Below are 21,244 nucleotides of genomic sequence, written 5' to 3'. Positions count from 1 at the left end.
TGTAGGGTGCATTAGAGTAGTCCAGTCTTAATGCTACCATAGCATGGATCCAGGTGGTCAAATTGGCCCTGTCAAGGTGCGGGGGGGGCATCTTCATGGGCTAGACTCAGTTGGAAGAAGGCATTTTAAGCTTCTGCATTAAATTGCTTCTCTAGCAGCAATACTGGTGGATCCAGTATAACCCTTAGGCTCTTAATCAAATAAGCAAGGATCAATTGAAATCCATCAAAAGTGGGGAGAACAACGTCCTTCAAGATCTCCAACTTCTCAATCAGCATCACTTTTGTTTTGTCTAGGTTCAGTTTCAGTTTCTTCATTTTCAACTCATTGACCACAGCAATCAGGCGGCAACTCAAGACCTCTACTGTTAGATACAGAGCTGGGTGTAATATGCATATTCATGACATCCAATTCCACAACTACATATGAGTTCTCCTAAAGGTTTACATAGAGATTGAGTATCATGGAGGGCAAGATTACACCCTGTGGAAACCAAAAAGATAAGCCCCACGCTGGAGTTAGCTTGGGCCACGGTCACTAATATTTGATGAAAAAAGAAATATGGAAGTGCAAAAACTGCTAGCATGTGCTCACTGGCATACAGAATCTCCTTGACTGGGCAATAAAAAGAACTGAAGAAGGATAGTCAGCCATGGGACTGCATGGCACAGGAGATCTATGAGTTGATCTCTCTCTGTCTTCTTTATAGTGTAAAAGGAGCCACAGGATCGGGATAATTGGCTTGGGACAGCAAAGGTGACGGTAGGGGATGTTAACCCTACCCTTGTGGGGTTAAGGTTTACAATTATAATAATAATAATAGCAACATTTAATTTATACCACCCATCAAGACAACTTAGCACTCACTCAGAGCAGTTTACAAAGTGTGTTATTATTATCCTCATAGCAATCACCCTGTGAGGTGGGTGGGGCTGAGAGAGCTCTGAGAGAGCTGTGACAGACCCAAGATCATCCGGATGGCTTTAAGCAAAGGAGTGGGGAATCACATCCGGCTCTCCAGATTAGAGTCCAGCCACTCTGATAAGGATGATCCTTTATTTTGGTAGATATTTGGAATTCTTTCAACATCTTGATTATCCAGGATGATGTATAAATGGGTTCACTTCTGAAGGAAAATTCAAGGACTGCTATGGAAAACTATTTAATGGGCTTGGCATGAAGTTTCCCCCAGGATAAGGCAGTAGAAAAGAGCAGACGGCGTTGTTTGAGCCAGGCCTCAAGAGCAGCTGGAAGTTCTTCTCCATTCAGTGCCTACATTGTGCTCTACCTCTTGCAAAGCAGTCATAAAGAAAAATGTCTCTGAGCATGTGCAGATCTGGAATCCATTGTCAGTGCCAGGGATCAGCTCAAAAAAAATGAAATGCCTCTGACCGCATGCAGCGTGCTTTCCCTGCATGAATGAATGGCTGCTGTAGTGAGACCTTATGGAGGAGGAGAACATAGGAAGAGGAGAAGCAAAATATATACAGAAGGAAAAAAAAGTTAAAAATGCATGCCTATTCTTCCTGGTGTTTGATTATTAATATACATTAGTAATGCAATCCTAAACAGAAATACCCCATTCTAAACCCATTGGTTTCAATGGTGTGACTCTACTTAGGATTGCACAGTAAATCTAACACAAGTAAACTTTGAGGGATAAAGGAAATAGCACGGACAAAACTGGAGGGATTTTTCAAGCAATGGGGACTAGTATGAAATCTTCACATAACTGTAATTCATTGCATTAAAAAAGCCAAAGTTAACTTCTCTGTCAACATCAAAGGGGCTTTTGCTCACATTGCATATTTTCTCACCTTGGATATCTGGGTGATTCGCCATGAGGACTAGCGCCCAGCGAAGTGTGTTGGTGACTGTTTCTGTTCCTGCAGCAAAAAGGTCTACAATGCACTGGGCCAGGTTATCTGTATTGTAGGTAGAGTTGGAATCCTTCTTGCACTGTTATTGACAATGGGAAAAGTAAAAAGGAGTTTTATAATGAATACTAAGCAGTTTGCTATTCTTGTCAAACCCCTATTCAAAGTTCCAGAAAACTGTATCTGAAAATGCTGGAGACGGAACAATCAGGTCAGTGAAATAGGTCCTGTTTCTGCCACAGCTGGTGTCAGCATACCTTGGGATGGGCCAGCTGCCTGGGCCCACACCTTCTTTTTTAATATATATTTTACATTTTTTCCAGAATAAACAACCAACAATAAAAAAACATAACAACGGAAGTGAAAAGTCTACACATAGGCTTCTATAAGAGGTTTCCAAATACATAAAAATAAATTCATATGCAGTCATCTATATGCCATGTGTGCAAATCTTGAAAAAGTTGAAGGTCCTCAATAGATTGAACTACAGGAGACGGGCATTGTCTCTCCAGTTCTGTAAAATAAGTATTTTAGCTACAGTAAGGGCACGGACAGTCCGTTTTTATTGATCATTGGTTAAGCTCCAGGAAACAGGCAAATAACTTACACATATGTAAACATCTTCAAAAAATCAATGCATATACTAATACAAAATAAATATAAGTAATTACTTCCTCCCTAAAAGACCGAATAACTGGAAATAACAACAACAACAACAACAACATTTAATTTATATACCGCCCGTCAGGACAACTTAATGCCCACTCAGAGCAGTTTACAAGGCATGTCATTATTATCCCCACAACAAACACCCTGTGAGGTGGGTGGGGCTGAGAGAGCTCTGAAAGAGCTGTGACTAGCCCAAGGTCACCCAGCTGGCTTCAAGTGGAGGAGTGGGGAATGAAACCTGGCTCTCCAGATTAGAGTCCTGCCGTTCTTAAGTGACTGACCCAAGGTCACTCAGCTGGCTTCAAGCGGAGGAGTGGGGAATCAAACCCGGCTCTCCAGATTACAGTCCCGCACTCTTAACCACTACACCAAACTGGCTCTCATGTCCAAACCTGAGAGACCTTACTTGTAAATTGCAACTCCACCAATTAGAGATCACACTTAATCCTCTATTAAAATGGCATTGCGGTGTCCAATATACCCTAATCATAATTTCTTTTGCTGAATAAGTCACAGTTTAAGATCCATAGAAGCAATGGGCATAAAGGTTAAGTCTATATCCCCCTGCTTTGGGTAAAACTGGACAACTGAAGGCCTTCCGGCAGGCCCCACTGCTGCTGACCCCATTGCTCGTTCACCTGTTTGCAGTCCACCACCCATGCTTTCGCTACCATTACTGCTGGGGAAAGTGCAGCTGTAACCATGGGAACCACGAGGGCTCACAATCAGGCAGCAGAAATACATACAGGCAGGGGAAGGAGGGCAGGGGAGTTAAACACCTCCAGACTGGCAGCTCCTCCAGGTAAGGGTAGTGGTCATTAAAGAGGCAGGGATTTCTGACACGGTGCCTCCCACAAAGCTCTGTCCCTCCAAGTAGGCTATGTCCCACTATTAATATGCATTAGTACCAAAATCCTGATTTGGAATTAAGATTTGGAATTAGGACCCATCAGATTCAGAATTTAGAAAATCCCAGTGTCTGAATATCCAGAACTGCATTAAAATCCATATGAATTTTCCACCTTAAAAAAAAAAAAGGCAAAACACATTTTTCAAGGTTGGCCTCAGTCCCCTGATCCTTTCCTAATTCCTGTGCCATCCTCAAAGAGTTGAGAAGATAGGGCAAGTGCACCAAGCAGCAGCCGTTACTGCCAGGCAGCAATGCCAGGGCATTAGGAAATGACTGCAATCTGGGCATGAACCCTGAACAGTAGAAATGATGCCAGGGAAGCACTGGGCACAGCACAGTAGAGCAGAGGATAGCAAGTGCTGGAGTGTGGGCAAATACCCTGGGCAGCACCGGCAGGCAAATTGGAGCAGCGGACCATTGTGGCTGGGTGGAAGCTACCCCACCAGCTTCAGGCACAGCAGAGTTGAATGCCCACCAATGATCCTGTGCTTCACACTCACATTCACAGCAGTCATGTGAGGTTGATTAGGCCTGGAGAGAGAAAATATCCCATGTATGCGTACGTGATGCAATGTTGACTCAGCAATGCTGAACACCAAGCCAGTACTTACTTTCTCCATGTGAAGTAGGTAGTAATCGATTAAATCCTGGGGCTCATGCATGGCCTGATGTTCCTTGTGCTTTTCTATCTGTTCCTTTGCAAAGTTAAATACAAAACTGCGGGCGGCAATTGCCTCCTTGTGAGGTCCTGGAAGGTATTTCATGAGCCATGGGAGGGTATCGTACAGCTACAGGAAAGGTGGGGGGGAAAGCAAAGTCCTGTGAGTACCACAAGGAGGCTCTGCAATATAATTCATAAACCAAACCTTTTGGTTCCTACTTCAAACAAATCACCTCGATGTTTGTTTTCCTGAAAGGCATATTTGGGATGTTTCAGAAGAGGAACCGTGGGGATTATGGATTGGTCCCACCACCTACCATTTGCCATAGGGGACCTGGAAGCTCTAACTGTATTAGTGAATGCTTAGGGGGTAGAGTTCCCAGGTGCCCACCAGTGATGGGCAATCTCCCAGGGGTTTGCCCCATTGACTGCGGTGGCAAGCCCCCAGAGATTGCCCACCACCATCAGGCAACCCGGAAAAGGCACGCTTCCGGCAGGGCGCAACACTTCCAGAAGTGATGTCATTGCAGTGAACACAGGCATGCTTCTGCGCTTCACTAGGGTCAATTTTGACTGCAAAGGGGACAAAATTAGCCTCATTCAAAGTGGAGGAGCATACCCATGGCCAGCATCCAGGAAGTGATGTCATCGCACAAGTGACAGTAGCGTGCATAAATGGAACACGATGGAGGCAAAATGTAAGTTCCATGTCCCCCCTCCTGTTGGGAGGTTATAGAGACCTGGAAAACCTATTTGGGAGTCTTTAGGTGACAAAGCATATCTAACATGGTACAGAAAAAAGGAGCTCACAAAATGGAAGAAGGTTGCTGTAAAATTTGCAGCAGTGAATAAAGCGCCTCTCAACTTGAGGAAGTCTTCATCTTCAATAGAAAACCGTCGACCAAAACTCAGAGCACAGACCACATTGGTGACAGCATTAGTGATGGGTAATGCAGGGTCAAGTGGTTGCCCTGAAAAATAAAATAACGAATGCCCATATTACTATGCATTCTGCCTCTTTGGTTAATAGTAGGATTTCATAGTGGAGCTATTCCCAAGAATGTGAGGTCTCTGGATTCTATTTTTTGTACTAGAAAACAAGTTTAAAAATATTAATTTGTATTTTAAAATGTAGATCATATAAAATTTAAATCCTGCCAGTCTTAAAAGTTGCAAGAACAGTCAAGTGTGGTAGTGCCATGGTAGTGGGAATGATAGACAGCCACTGTAGTCACTCATGCTGTTAGAGCATGAGATGGTTCCTAAGGAAGAAAAAGCTTAAAACAGTCAATGAAACCACCACCTTACTAGATGAAATTGAGGGGGATTTGGGAGAATCTCTATTCCAACCCCTCATCAAGAAAAATAAAGATTGGGGCTACTCAGGGAAAGTTGAACCATCAAAATCCTATCCAGTGAAGTAGCATGCTCCAGCGCCAATTAGGAGTGGAGTCCTAACTAGACATAGGCACGAACAGAAAAAAACCTGAACATGGTGTTCATTGTTCGTTGCCATCCACGAACAATGAACATTTACGAACATGACCTGTTCATGAACATGTTCATTGTTCGTGGGGGCCAGCAGGCTCTCCTCCAGCCATCAAGCTCCCTACCACACCAATCCCAGAACCCCTACCTGAACAGGCAGCAGGAAATGTACCAGTAATAAATAATAGCTTGGCCCAGAGCCTGGAAGCAGCCCTGAAACTTGAAGAGGTAGATCCCTATCCCACCACACACAAAGAAAATTCAAGCTCCAATGCACTCTCCCTGCCTCTCTTTCAAAATGCCAACAGCTACTGTCTCTCCCTCACTGTCTGCAAAATCAGAGCTGGGAGCCCCTCTCCCTCCTGCTCTTTGCTTCCTTGTAACAAATTTGGAGCTCCACACTTGAAAGGAAGACCTGCCTATCAAGCTAAATTGGGCTTAGATTAGGGTTTCCAGGGCAACAGCAGGAGTTCAGACAGGGTTCAGGCAGTCCCTGCCTCCGGTTGCCAAGGGAATTGATTGCAGGTGCCAGACTGCCTGGCTTGACGAACAGCAATGAACAAGGCTTGCAATGACCACCTGTTCATTTAGAATGGGGCCTCACGAACAGCTTGTTCACGAACAGCTGATTGGGCTGTTCGTGGCGTTTTTTTAGTTCGTATTGCTGTTTGTGCCCATCTCTAATCATAACCTATTATAATTGCCAGGAAGAAGGGCATATACAAGCACATTGTCCTAAATTAGAAATGGGAAAATCCTACAATCCAGCCAAACCAGTCAATGTAGTAAAACAGGCAGAGACTGCCACAGAACAGCTATCAGACCCTAAGCCAGAAACAAGAATACCAGCAGATAAGCCAGCTAGGGTATTGCAAGTATGGCAGGTACAAGAAGATATAAACAGGGACTATCTGGAAGCTGAGGATGTAAATGCTGAGAAAATTATAGGCTGGAGAGATAAAGGGGCTGAAATCACTTTAATAAAATCCCATTTAGAAAGGAAAGATCAGTACTTACTTGGAAAATCATGTATGATCAAAGGAATAAATGACCCAGAATTTGAAGTGAATTTGGCAGAGAACCCAATCGGATATAAAGTCTTCCAAGAGATATAGCTCATGGGAATATGGAAGGAGTTGGATATTCCAGTTTTATTGGGAAATGGCCTGGCCTCCCAAATAAAAACTGTAATATAATTACCAGAAGTAGGCCTCAGGCTTCAGAAACACAGACGTTACTATCGAAGAGTAGACAGTAACAGAAAAGCCCAGTGTTAGTGAAGCTGCAAGCACCTCAGGCTACAGAATTTCTTGCTGAGCAGAGAACAGATGAAATCTTGAAAGACTTGCGGCTAAAAGCAAAAAAAAAAAAAAACCCAGGAAGTGACTGTAGAAACCCCTTGTACATTTCAAGTACTAGGCCAGAGATTTTACAGGCTGTCAATGAGGTAAAAATGTTCTGTTGTCTGGGAGAAAAGAGTTTGTGATTCCCCAGGAAGTGTAGGCTGCAAATACTACAGCTAGCGCATGAGATGCCCATGGTAGGACATCTAGGCATCACCAAAACCTGAGAGCGGGTGCAAGGGAGATTCTACTGGCCAAACATAAGCAAGGACATCCGAGTTTCTACAAGTCCTGTGTTGCATGCCAATTGGTAGCCAAAGCCCAAGACAAAACTGAGGGACTGTGACCGAAGCCTTCCCGAAAATAAGAGTGGACGTAGTAGGAGCTATACAGAGAGCCATCCAGTGTGGAAACCAGGGCTTTTTTTCTGGGAAAAGAGGTAGTGGATCTCTCTATTATCACATGTGCGCACACATGTGCGCATGCACTGCCAGAAACACAATGGCCACCAGTCATGTGATCTTTCTTCAGAGGTGCCGGATCTGAGATCCAGAGAGATCCCGTTGAAAAAAAGCCCTGGTGGAAACAAATATATCTTGGTCTTTGTAGATTTTGCTATTTACCCCCTGGAAACTGGGTACTCATTTTACCGACCTCGGAAGGATGGAAGGCTGAGACAACCTTGAGCCGGCCATCTGAACCTCTGAGGGACATTGAGGCAATGCCTCTGAGGGACATTGAGGCAAAAACAGTTGCTGATGCTTTAGTGTCAGTATTTGCCAGGCTAGACTTTCCTCAAGGGATGGTCACTGATTTAGGAACCACCTTTATGTCCTGAGTCATCAAGGACATCACTATGACACCATATCACCTGCAAGCAAATGCCCTCAATGGACGGCTCAACGGCACATTAACTGAAGACATTTGCTGCCAAACATCTGAATGAGTGGGAACAGCGACTTCAGTGTCTACTCTTTGGATACAGGAGAGTTCCAGATTCATTTCTTTCGAGCTACTCTTTGGAAGTCAGGTGAGAGGATTGAGGGACTTCCTGAAAGAAGCTTGGATGGGCAGAGAGGACATCAAGAGTCTTGAGACGTCGTCACCAAGAACTCCAAGAGAACCTGCAAGAACTGCATGCAGCTGCTGCAGACGAGATGCGTCGAGCCCAGCAGAAGCACAAAAGCTGGTACGATGCCAAAGCCAGAGAAAAAGTCTTCAGGCCTAGAGATCAAGTCCGTGTGTTGAAGCCCGGCAGAAAACACACACTTCAGAAGGACCTTTTTCAAGTGGTGCATAAGGTTTCTAATGTAAATTATATGGGGAATGTGAATGCGGAAGGGGGCCTGTGTTAACTGCATGCTCCAGGCACAAATATGATGATGTCGCTTACATAAGTGACATTGTCATGCCAGACATGGGAGCACATGCGCTGCACATGGTCCTGGGGTGCCTACTGGTGGCAGGAAATCTCCAGGTGGCCAGAAACCTCCTGCCAGTCACCAGGGACAGGCAAGCAAGCAAATAAATTGCCTGGCGATTGCCCGCCACCAGCAGGCACCTGGGATCCCTACTCATGAAGGGAGCTTGACTATCAAAAGGTTGTACTTTGGAAAATCTTGTTAGTCTTTAAGGTGCTACTGGATTCAAATTTTGCTCATCTAGCAGTACAGGATTATAAAATAATGGGATAGTAAAAGCTTTGACTCTTGAAAGCTCAAACCTTGGAAATCCAGTTGGTCTTTAAGATGCTTTAAGATGCTATTGGACCTGGATATTGTTTTTGCAAGAGAAATTCATGAGTTAAAAGAAAAACAAGAATCCATAGACAGAGTACTACTAACTGGGATAAATGATGGAGTAATCTCCTAGTAAGAAGAGCCCTGTGGCGCAGAGTGGTATGCTGCAATGCTGCAGCCCAAGCTCTGCTCATGACCTGAGTTCGATCCTGGTGGAAGCCGGGTTCAGATGGCCGGCTCAAGGTTGTCTCAGCCTTCCATCCTTCCGAGGTCGGTAAAATGAGTACCCAGTTTCCAGGGGGTAAAGTGTAGATGACTGGGGAAGGCAATGGCAAACCACCCTGTAAAAAGTCTTCCAGGAAAATGTCGTGATGCGATGTTCCTCCATGGGAATGACTCAGTGCTTGCACAGGGGACTACCGTTACCTTTAATCTCCTAGTAAGGGGAGGAAATGAAAGGGAGGGGAGACCCAATCCAAAATGAATGAGGTAACCAAAAAGATTGAGAAAAACAAATCCAAAGGAAACAGATGGAAACAATAATGCAAAAAATGGAAAACTAATACAACAATATTTAATAGGACGTAGAACAATAAAACCATTTTAAAAACAATATATGTATGGTTCTAGAGTTTAGCTCCTTCACCTTGACTGATACAAATACAGAACAAACTATATCATATGCACAGGGATGTCATATGGATAGTTTCCAATTATATAAATATCACCAGGCCGAACACATTTCAGCCAAGAGGACTTCCTCAGTGGTCCTGAATAAATTGCTACACGCCACAAAGTATAATAGGCCTAACCAGGCACAGAATGAAACAGAGAGATGCTATAAAATAAATGTTCATGGAAAGAGTGGATGCGAATCCCAACTTTCCACTGAAAGTGAATGTGTATGCCTCAGGCACAATTATAGGAATTATGTAATGCTGAAAAACTGGTGCACCTCTCTAGGCCAGGTTAGAGGAAATCGTATCCAACAGCAATGGCAAAGTGTCTCCTAGTAACACATACCCTTTGCATGTGAAAAGGTGTTGACAAGCTGATGGGCCTCCTCTTGTATTTTGGATTCGACGCCTTTCTTCCCCAGTCCCAGCTTCCGCAGGGTAAGTATTGCAAACTTCCGCTGCTGCTTCCAGGTGTGACCGTTTGAAAATAGAATACCTGAAGATACCAACGAAAAATTATAACAATGCATGTAAAAGTGTTTCGAATTGCTAGCCTGGAACTACCAAGTGCATTGCCTATGTACTCCTAGTGAATACTGATCCTTTATAAACTGCAATGTTGATCTATAATTGTTCTCTGTCTCCTAGAGTTATATCTCAGGAAAAAAGCCCTGACAATAAGCTTTCAGGCATTCACAGGATGAACAATGTCCAGAAATTTAGGGCTTGTTCATACAGTAGTTTTTATGGGAGCCAGTTTGGTGTAGTAGTTAAGAGCACAGGACTCTAATCTGGACAACCGGGTTTGATTCCCCACTCCTCCGCTTGAAGCCAGCTGGGTGACTTTGGGTCAGTCACAGCTCTCTCAGAGCTCTCTCAGCCCCACCCACCTTACAGGGTGTTTGTTGTTGTGGGGATAATAATCACATACTTTGTAAACCACTCTAAGTGAACATTAAGTCGTCCTGAAGGGCAGTATAAATCAAATGTTGTTGTTATATCCCTATCCATCTACTAATACAGTATATAAAACAATTGTAGACATGCCTGTGATTAAAGTTTTTGTAATTGCTCTGTGGTAGTACAATAAATTGCTGTACTCACAGGAGCTGCTGAACGTAACACTGCTTTATTCTCAACCAACAACAAACTAACACATAAAAGGAAAGGATGTAAGAGAACAATATAGGGGGTGGAGTTTTCCGCCATCCCATAATCAGGTTCCAGTTAACTCTTTACTACTGATTTTACTTAATGGCATCTCTACAAATTACAATTCCTGCATGAAACTCTACTGTTGCTAGGGTTGCCAACCTCCAGGTAGTGGCTGAAAATGGCCTGGAATTACAACTGATCTCTGGGCCACAGAGATCAGTTCCCCTAGAAAAAATGGCAGCTTTGTAGGGTGCACATGTAACCCTTGTCCACTAGAGGGAGATAAAGTGTTGGGGTATTCCTTATAAGGAAAAAAAGGCGCAATTTTCCCTGAGAGACTGGAGGGCCTGAAGCTGCAGGGAGAAACACTTTCTCCTCAGAAGCACTCCTTTCTATGAACTCTCTATTAATGTTTTAGGGCTCCTGCGAAGAACAGAAGGCATCTCAACGTAGAGCACAGCTACAAGTTGCTTTAATTCAAGGGACTGACCACCATACAGTAGTCAAAAAGACTGAGACCTGGGTCTGCTTGAGTAAAACCGGCCTGTTTTGTTACATGATTGTTATTATATATGCTTTATTATTGTATTGTTCCAAATAAGATGGTTTTTTCAAGTTTGTTCATTGTAATCATTTATAAACGCAAGTGTCACAAGGTGGGATCACACTGTCATAGACATGAACTCTCCCAGTTCTTAAATTAGATAAATCTATTTATTTGATATTGCTCTTGAACAAAACAGGTTACACACTCTATATCATTAAACTCCCTGAGGTCCGTCTCCTCCCCAAACCTCGGTCTTTTCAGACTCCACACCCAGAATCTCTGGGAATTTCCCAGTCTAGAGCTGGCAACCTTAACTGCTGCATTTGTGCTTCCCACAAGATTTGCCAGTGGGTTGCTGTGACAACATCTGTATGCACCCTAAATCACTCCTTGGATTGAAATTATCAAAGGAATATTTCTTCATCTTGACCAGTGAGTAAATACATCTAAGGTGAAAGTGCATTCCTTTTCCTAGTACCATCCTTCTGCCACCCTCAGTCTCTATGCATAAAATACCCTTAGGGTCTCCCACCTGCAAAAATTCCTCCTGTCAACGCCTCCTCAAAATCCATGCCTTCTTCATTAGATCATATTCCTTCTTTCAGGATTATAAAATCCAGTAAGAACGGTTGTGATATCACCAGGTTTTCCAGTCCCCTGCCATGGGTGGGGGATCTCCCGCTCCCACCCCCCACCCTCGCTTACCTGGCTGGTGGTGGGGAAACACACCTCCTGGGCATGCTTCCAGGTGGCACAACACACTCCTGTGTGCTGCAGCAACTGGATTCAGGCCCACATTGGGCTGCTGCGGAGCACAGCAGTGCTCTCACTCTCCGTAGCAGCCTGAATCAGGCCAGATTTGGCCTGGAGGTGACGTCATCACCCAGGCCAGGAACAGGGGACAGTGAAAGGGTACGTACCAGTCTTCCGCCTCTCGCCAGGAGGACAGAGGGATCTGGCAACCCTAGATATAATTGATTATTATATAGTGGACTTGGAGCCTAGTGACACAGAATTTATGCAGTGCAGTTATTTCTTCCACCAGCCACTAAATAGAGATCTCAAGCTTTCAGATTTTTACGTTGGTATTCATACATTGGAGCTTGTTTTTGTTTTGTGTGAAAGTCTTCTAGGACTTCTCTGAGGAGATAACCATGAAAATTGAGTTGCCAGCCTCCAGGTTGGGCCAAAGGATCTTCCAGAATTGCAACTGATCTCCAGATGACAGAAAGCCAAACTAAACATGATGGCAGATTTGTGGCCACCACAGGTTCAACATCGCCATTTTAAAGTGATTTTAAAATGCCGAAAGGGCTTGATCTTGATTGGACCTGCAGTGTGGAGTTCTCCCTCATGTCCAGCACACATAGTCAGGAGCTGAAACGCTTGAAAAAACACAATGTGAGGACAAAGAGCTCCACATCACATGCCTAGGCAGGATCCTGCCATTGCAGCACTTTTACAGCACTTTGAACTGGTGACGGTGACCCCTCTTGGCCATGATTTCACTGTAATGATTAATTTGGCACAGAGATCAGTTTCTTGGTGAAAGTGGTTTCTTTGGAGGGTGGACTCTATGATATTATACCTTGTTGAAGTCCTTCTCTTCCCTAAGTCCCACATTCTCCAGATCTCTATCCCCCACCCCCAAATCTCTAGGGGATTTCCAACCCAGAGTTGGCAACTTTAAATGAACACTTTTCCCTCTTCAGAAGGACTTACCTTTGTCATCTCCAAAGGCTTTAAACAAAGGAGTTTCTGGTCGATCATCAAAATATTCTGAATGTTTGACCACGCCTTCTTTCACTGTTTCAATTCCAGAAAATACCACCACGGGCAAAGACCCTGCCCATATCGTGTAAATGTTTCCGTATTGCTTTGCCAGCTGCCATTTGGACCAAAAGAGAGAAAAGAAGCGTTATCTTCAAGCAGACAAGATGATTCCAAATGACTATGTTGACCTCATCCTTCCTCGTCTCTTCTGCTGCCCTGTGAAGCTCTTCTCTGCCTAGTCTCCTTCCCAGTTGTCTCCTCTTCCCTGCTTCTTGCCTTCTCATAGCCCCTCCTCCATGCTTCTTGGACACTTCCTTTCCAAACGCCCAGTTGCAATTCCTGTGGCACAGTCTGTCCAAGGGTGCTTCCACCACTGGTGGGGGGGGGGGGTTGTTTGTTTACCCAGAAGTACCCTCAAAGATATTTTGGGTGGTTTGATTTCATTTATAGAATTTATATTTAGCCTTTCTGTCAAATCAAAGACAGCAAGGAGGATAACAATTAAAAGCTGAACATTATAAAATTATCAAAATCAATTTTAACACCAAGAGTAAAACACATTTATTAAAAAAACAAATGTCTGGCAATTAAAACATCATGCAGGGAGAAACGGACATTGAGGGAACACCAGACAAAATTTTAAAAGTCTTTATCCATTGTATTGTCGAAGTATTGTCGAAGGCTTTCACAGCCGGAGAACGATGGTTGTTGTGGGTTTCTGGGCTGTATTGCCATGGTCTTGGCATTGTAGTTCCTGACGTTTCACCAGCAGCTGTGGCTGGCATCTTCAGAGGTGTAGCACCAAAAGACAGAGATCTCTCAGTGCCACAGTGTGGAAAAGATGTAGGTCATTTGTATCTACTCAGGAGGGGTGGGGTTGAGCTGAGTCATCCTGTAAGAGTTTCCCAGGGTGTGGAATGCTAATGGCGGGAGGCTTCACTGTATCCTGAGGAGGTTCTTTTGCATATGGATTGGTACTTGATGTGCTAATCTTCTCTGCAGGGCTATTGTCGGGGATAGAATGTTTTGTTAGCCTGGTGTTTTTCAGAACTGGAAACCATGCTCTTTATCCATGTCTTTATCCATTGATGGAAGATGGTGATAGAACGGGACAGATGAAACAGAATTATTCAAGTTGGCATTCTTGTAGAGGTAGGAAAGCTGTTGTGTAATGTATCAGCTCATGAGGTGATTTTTATTAAGGATAAAGTTTTTCCTACACTGAAGGTCTTGTTACCTTAAATAGATATGTTTGCTTACGTTGTTATTTATTTATTATTTATATTTCAATGTATATACTGCCCATCCCCAGGGGCTCTCCCCCACCCCTCCTTTTCTATATACCTAGCTTAACGGCGTTATTTTGTTTTTTAAGGAATAATTTCTGGTAGATTCAAATAACCTATCTTGTAATCCACTCACTCATTGATTGATGTTGTCATCATTTATAACCTTTTACAGATTGACTGAAAACTTTTTTATTATTTGATTTGAAAGGGGAAAGACATCAGAGTAACCCAATAAAAAGTTAAAAGGATAAAAAAGTACTCTCACTAAACAAGCAAGAATTGAAAGGTGAAAAAAAATTAAAAAGAAATGGAGGGAAGAGTTAGCCCTCTTGCAACCAAAGCCCCAAAGCCCCTTGCTAAAGCACAAGCCGCTCTCGCAACGTGCAATGCAAAAGAAAAACTTCCACAGCAAGCAGTTGCTAACTCGTGCTCCTGCCCGCAAACTGAAGCCACACTTCACACACTTTCTCTTATATAGGAAATTCTAATAGGTGCTCTCTGTTTGGCTGACAGAGCTGCCAATCAAGGTTTCCTGGGCTGAGATTGGTGTGTTCCAAAAGGGGAAGGTGACTTCACACCGTTGCCTAGGAAATTGATTGAGCAGCGATGGCGGGAATCCTGGCATAATGGGCCAACGGACAGACAGACAGAATGCCCCCAAATTTGGCACATTCGTAAAAAAACATGTGCCCACAGCCCGCACATTTGTGAACAATGAACAAGGTAAATGTGGGAGAATTAGGTCCATTATGTGGTCTGTGCCCACCACTAGTTGCTACCATCAAAAGGCAAGGGCACCTAAAACAGGGCCTCAGAAAATAATTGTAGTTGTTGGATGCTTTTTTCTGGATCATGTTAAACTGATATTACCAAATTCTCACTGTAATTTTACAAGGTGGGTAGACCTGGCCACCAGACCTGCAGAGGCCAGGTCAACTCACCGTAGTTTTGTAAGTTGAGTAGACCTGACCTCTGGACTGACAGAGCCCAGGTCTTCCTGCCATAGATTTTCAGGACAGGTAGACCTGGCATCCATCCTCTTAGAGGCCAGGCCGATAGGAGGGGAGGTGGGGGAATGCACTTCCTGGGGCACATTCCCTGATGGCACAGCAAGCTCCTGCATGCCACAGTAGGGCAGTTTCAGCCAGAAACAGGCCCAATTTGGCCCACTGTGGAGTGCAGGAACACTCCAGGGCCCTCTCTGCCCCCCTGGCAGCACTGCTGGACTCCACAGCCACACGGACTGGGCTGAATCTGGCAGCTGCGGGGTGCAGGGATGCTCCGGGACCCTTTCTGCCACCAAGCAGCTCTCACAGGCTCCACGGCCACCTGATTTGACTCGAATCGGGGCCGAATTGGGCAACTACAGGGCACAGGAGTGCGCCAGGTCCCATTCTGCCCCCCCCCCGTCCCGCTGCAGTGCTCCTGGGCTCTGCAGCAGCCTGAATTCACCCATACAACAATTCATGCTTTAGTACAAGTAAAACAAAAAATTCTGGAGCAGGGAGGCTTTTTTTCTCTAACCTGAGATCTGGCAAGAAGGAGCTGAGTGGTACAATCCTTCCAATTCTTTCCCAGTTAGTTGGGGGGAGAAGGTTAGAGTCAGCAATATGCTGCACAATTGCCAAAACAAAACAAGGAAGCTTTTTACCACCAAATTATAGAATCCTTCGAAATTTCATACCAAATTGGTCATATCAAAAGCAGTTAAAGGTAGAAATAGGTTTACCACTTTAACCAATGGAGATGTCCTTCATAGCTAACAATGGATCCAAATCTGCCATAACAATTTTCAATAATACATTCAAAATTACTAACAAAAAACCGAATTGATAATAAATCCATACAAGAACATTCCTGTGCACATCCTTAAATGGCCACTTCCTCTGCTTTCTCTAGAGATGTGTCTTTTATGAATTTATGCACAGCTAGTACTTGATTGATATATTTTAGGAACTGTTGGGCAATTGATGTATGTTAAGTGATGCAACATTTGGAACATCAGTTCTTCATCTCCTGGTTTTCCTAAGACATTTTCCGCATGGGCCTTTTTCATCTGTTCAGGCCCCAAATGGCACCAATTTCTCTCCAGAGTTCTGCATGCACAGTCGACATATCCCAGTACAGTTTCCAAACTGCTTTGCAGACTTTTTTTGCATTCCACACAGAGAAAGGCTGCATCTGCCACAGAACTGATCTTTCCACAGCTTTTCTGCAGCTTTCCCCCTTGCATACATACCTCAATATTTTTTTTCTAGTAAAATCAAACGGAGGCTTTTTTGAAGCGCAGAATCTTTTATTTGGTGTGAGGCTTAGCCCTGCCTTTCACCCACCTCTTTAGTTCCCTGCCATCCTGATTGATTGAACAGCAGCTAATCCAGTTTCTTTCCTTAAAAAAAAAAATTAAATAGCAACATTGCAACGTTGGTTCCTCTTTAAAAACCCTTGCAACTTCTAAGGTAAAAACTCTGCACTATGGCTAATAGAGGTGGGCACGGACCGCAAAACAGACCTACATTTGACACGGTCCAGCCCAGGTTCATGGTTTGTGAACATGCGGTTCATGGGACTCACATTTTTCATGAGCTTTGGCCCATTTGGGCTGGTCCATTGGTCTGTGAGTCCAGACAGCCTGGCGCCGATCTATCAATTCCCTAAGCAGTGGAATGGACGTTAACAGACCTTCTACAGCCTTGAGACCACAGCAATCCTAGCCCTTAAAAACATGATAGTCAGCGCTGGCTGTCAACCAGAGAGTGCCCATTCTTCTGTATTGAGCAAGGAGCAAGAATTAATTCTCTAGGCAATGGCTCAGAAGGTGCCTGTGTGGTGAGTGAGGGAGCTCTTCCCCCACACTTTTCTGTTTGATTTTGCTTCATTGCAACTTTTTGGCGCTTCAAGCCAATGCAAGTCAATTGGCATTTGCGACTCCTAGTATCAACTGGAAGTTTCCTGTGGCAGCCACTTTGGGGGTCTGTAGCTCAGACCTCCAAAATACAATCTTGGCCAAACTTGGAGAGTAGCTGGAGGAGAGGCTGCTGAAGCTTTGCTGTGAGTTTGGCATCTCTGAGTGCAAAGGGGGCATTCCTACGGTTCCTGGAACTGACAGACTACAGACCAACAAACTGGTCCACGAATGGGGCAGGTCCATGAAAAGTTCATGGTCCATGGTCTGTAAAACATGACGGAGCATGGGCTGATGGTCCGTGAGGGTTTTTTCCAGTCCTTGACCACCTCTAATGGCTAATATAAAAGAACTCTGCAGAGAGCCCTGAATCCTCCGTGATATTGTAAACATCTCATCTGTGCGTTCTGTACTTTTTAGTCCATTCTTTTTTGAGTTTTTTTTTTAGTTTAAACAGCAAGACAACATTGGTGCCATTTAAAACACACACACACACACACAAACCTCTTATAAATTCTTCAGTGATCAAGGGAAGAAACTGACCAGTCCTCAGTCAATCAACTGAGGAAACTCAGCTGAGGAAACTACAGCCAATCAGCTAATGAAACAGACGTGTTCCTCAGGAAGCCTGCAGCAGAAATGGGGCGTTTTTCCAATGTAAAAATAAAAAAACAGACACCACTTCAGTTTGACTCCCTCCGAGTGCAGAATTAAAGAAATGAAGCAGTACAGGGAGCAGAACAGATGAATAAAGCAGATCCGATCCTCATAGACTGACTACACAGAAAACACAATGTAAAGTTCACCATGTGGAAGAGGCCTATGTCAGTCACAGGTACTGGTATGAAGGAAAGCAGAGATCAGATAGGAAAAGTCCAGCTTGCCCACTTGCCACAAATTTTGTTTTTAGAAGTTATATGTGCACAACCCACCCACCGCCATCTTCTGCAGGTGTAATTTCTTTGGTTTGAGCATTTATAGGGAGGTAATGAAGAAACTGAAGGAGGGCACTCTCTGAGACAGGGCTGTGGCTCAATGAGAGGTCATCTGCTTCGCATGCAGCAGGTCCATTCCTCAGCATCTCCACTTAAAAAGGATCCGCTAATAGGTGATGTGAAAGACCTCAACTTGAGATCCAGGAGAGCTTCTGCCAGTTCCAGTAGACAATACTGATGTTGATGGACAGATGGTCTGATTCATTATAAGGCGCCTTCATGTGTTTATGTGGACAGACCTGTTCTTGAGAGGAAGGGCCAAAGTGACTAACCCTTTTTCTGAAATCCCTAACGTTTTTCAAACACAGCTTGATACTGAGGCAGAATTCACACATGTGGCTGCATAGAGGACTGCTGGAAAACACATCCATTTCAAATACATTTCCACCATAGGAAGAATAGACTTCAAAACGGTCTTTGTTTATCCTCTTAGTCAGCAACTTAATAATTTTAAAAGGCATACCTTAATTAAAATATCTTCAGAAAAGTTTGGCAATACCCGCCACATTCCTCCAATGAGAGGAAGTCGAAGAGGTCCTGGAGGATAGTTCCTCTGTGACCAGAGTTGTATCAGAAAGCGCACGATCAGAAGGCACACCAGCACTGCTATCAAAATGGCCCATATCCACGGCATTTTGTTTGTCTTTTTCTCTTTTTTGTATCTTTACAGTATAACTCAGATGACTTTTCTCCAGTGATCCTTTGCTGTCCTCGAGGATGTTGCTGCTTCTCTTGTTTTCTTCTTCTAACACCCTTTTATATGTCCCCATTATTAAAGATAATCTAAAACCTTCTTACGCCATAACATTATCTTGGAATGTAATTGTCAAGGCATGGATCATGGCGGCCTTATTGATACATTAATTTCCATATATAGTATTTAAAGAATGGCACAGAAGTGAATTTAATTAAATCCCAGTGTAATCTGAGTTTAGACAAGCAAAAGGCCCATTTCTGCCACATCTGTCATCTGCAAAAAAGTATTTATCATATGTTCATGATTTATATACAATATCAGGGATGCACAAAAGCAATTTGTTTGTTTGTTTGTTTGTTTGTTTAGTAGAGTTTTGCACTTTGGTTCTGAACTTTCTCAGATATCCAGAGAAAATCTGTGTTTTCTCATATATATAGGGCAGACAGTCTCCCAGTGGCTGCAGGGTATCCCCCACTTGCAGCTTCCTCCCCCGCCACATGGACAGCAGGTGGTAAAGGCATGGGGAATGGGCAGGGAAAGCAAAACACCTCCCAGGCAAGCCCAATCCTTAAAGAATCAGCCCGGCGCGAAGCAAGGGAGCATTCCCATAGCCAGCATGATGATGTCACTCCTGGAAGCACACAAGGGAGATCTACAAGATATGTGCAGGGTTGCCCCCTCCTGCTGGGAAGATAAGGAGACCTGGCAAAGCTACTTATATATTCACCTCCAGTTCCTGAATTTAAGGACTACCTGGATTTTTTTCCTGAAAAAAAAAGCCAATACAGCCAACTGATGCATATTATAGCCATAGCACAGCATGTGTATGTTACATTTTTCTGTGTGGTAAAGAATTCAGAGTGTTTCTGGTTTCTCCACAATATCCATCCATCTTGCTGCCTCCTCTTGATGAATGAGCATACATACAACTTGAAACATAAAGAAGAGTAATGTTGGATTTGCAGACCCATGCTGGAAGATGCCAGACACAAGTTTTGAAAAAAGTATCCTTTTCTTGGTGCTCATTTCACAATGCTCTTTTATGCCCTGATCCACTTCTACATACGCAAATTGTTAATGGAAATGGATCACAATTGAAGAAGGAACAGAAAACATATGTTAATCTGGGAGGAGACGGTGAATTTTTCAAAAATCTGGGTACATGGCTCTCAAATATCTGTCAGACTACGGATGACAGGATATGGCAGGTAGACTCCTACACTTTAATGTAATAGTGATAAGAACTGTTCAGTAACAAACACTTTGATAATGGAAACAAACTCTTTGAAAATGGAATTAAGATCGGAATATTCTTTTGAAATGGAATGAAGATAACAATACTTAGAAATAATTAGAATTTAAATCTTAAAACTTTCTGCAATAAAATATTTGCTTTTTGGCTTTCTACAAATACGAAAATGTAAATAAAATTTTAAAGTTTCAAATCCTGAAAAATCTTGTTTTGTTTCTATATTGATGGAATCGCTTTGATGAATTACTTAAAATAGTCTTAAACCCCGTTAGCTAAAAAGCTATCTAAAATGTATATGAAATGAAGGATTTTTGTTGGTGAAAGTATAACTTTCCCATTCCCTCCTCCCACTGAATCCCTAAATGCCTCCCAGTTCTGTTCCTGAGGGACATGAGACCATCAAGAATGGTGAGTGAGGTCAGCATTCTGCCTCAGGAGGAGGAACTGGCCAAAATCATTCTTTCAACATGTAGAAATTTTAGATGTCTAACCTAATATTTCTAAAAGTAACTTGCTCTGAACCAAAACCATAATTTCTCCAAACTCATCTCAGGAGATATTCAAACTGAAATCTAATGTATTAGATGAGGAGATTCATATAATCTCTGCCCAATATTTCTTATTTTTTGTATATTCCTACAAAATAGAAGTATAGTTTTTCTTAACTTTTCCAATATTTGCCCTGTCATACATTATATATTTAATTCCAAACGAGGCAACACAATATAGATTAATAGATTCACAAAGTAAAGACAGATGGGATTTTCTCTGCAAAATTGAAGGAACTTCAGGAAAATCTGAAATCTTAAATAAAATACATTGGGAGATTTAAAAACGCCAAAACAATGCCTGTAGCTTTAATAAAATACCCACTGAGCTCTCAGTTGCCATTTTGGAGGTTGCTAAGCAACTGTAATAATATTGGTTAGCATTCCAAGCCTTGGTTTCCATACAGCAAAGCCACGAGGGGTGGCAGGGATACACTTGGATGGACTCGGAGGCCAAACAGCCCTGGAAAGGGTCATGTCACCCTCCCTTGTCACATCCTGTGATGGAGGAGAATTTACTGGGGAAAGGCCCAGCAGTGACCACAGGAGACTCACTACCCATGTCACTTATCCCATCTGACTTAGTGCACAACTTAACTGAACTTTTTCTAGGGAGAACTTGTTGAAAGGGCATGGAAAGCAGAAGACAGGTAAAGGTGTGTTAGCTGATGGTTAGGGAGGCAAGAAGGGAGTGCCTCACCAACTCAGGCAGCCTCCCA

The 21,244-nt window shown here is 43.4% G+C and overlaps 1 protein-coding gene across 2 annotated transcripts in view; it reads right to left on the bottom strand.

Moving 5' to 3' along the window:
• LOC129332139 (cytochrome P450 2J5-like) overlaps nt 1–18,733 on the bottom strand; it is a 30,478-nt gene extending 11,745 nt beyond the window's left edge. Inside the window, exons 1-6 of one of the 2 annotated variants that reach the window (XM_054983004.1) lie at nt 18,492–18,733; nt 12,789–12,951; nt 9,711–9,860; nt 4,928–5,088; nt 4,068–4,244; nt 1,818–1,959 (exon numbers count right to left, since the gene is read on the bottom strand). In XM_054983004.1, the coding sequence (XP_054838979.1) occupies nt 1,818–1,959; nt 4,068–4,244; nt 4,928–5,088; nt 9,711–9,860; nt 12,789–12,951; nt 18,492–18,662 (964 nt within the window). In that variant the 5' untranslated portion in view covers nt 18,663–18,733. The remainder of the gene's footprint in view (nt 1–1,817; nt 1,960–4,067; nt 4,245–4,927; nt 5,089–9,710; nt 9,861–12,788; nt 12,952–18,491) is intronic. The other variant, XM_054983005.1, reaches the window with a different exon arrangement.
• Between the last annotated feature and the right edge of the window lie 2,511 nt (nt 18,734–21,244).

This window comes from Eublepharis macularius, chromosome 6, assembly GCF_028583425.1.
Source record: "Eublepharis macularius isolate TG4126 chromosome 6, MPM_Emac_v1.0, whole genome shotgun sequence".
NCBI lineage: Eukaryota > Metazoa > Chordata > Lepidosauria > Squamata > Eublepharidae > Eublepharis > Eublepharis macularius.
This window is presented reverse-complemented; position numbering and strand designations above follow the sequence as displayed.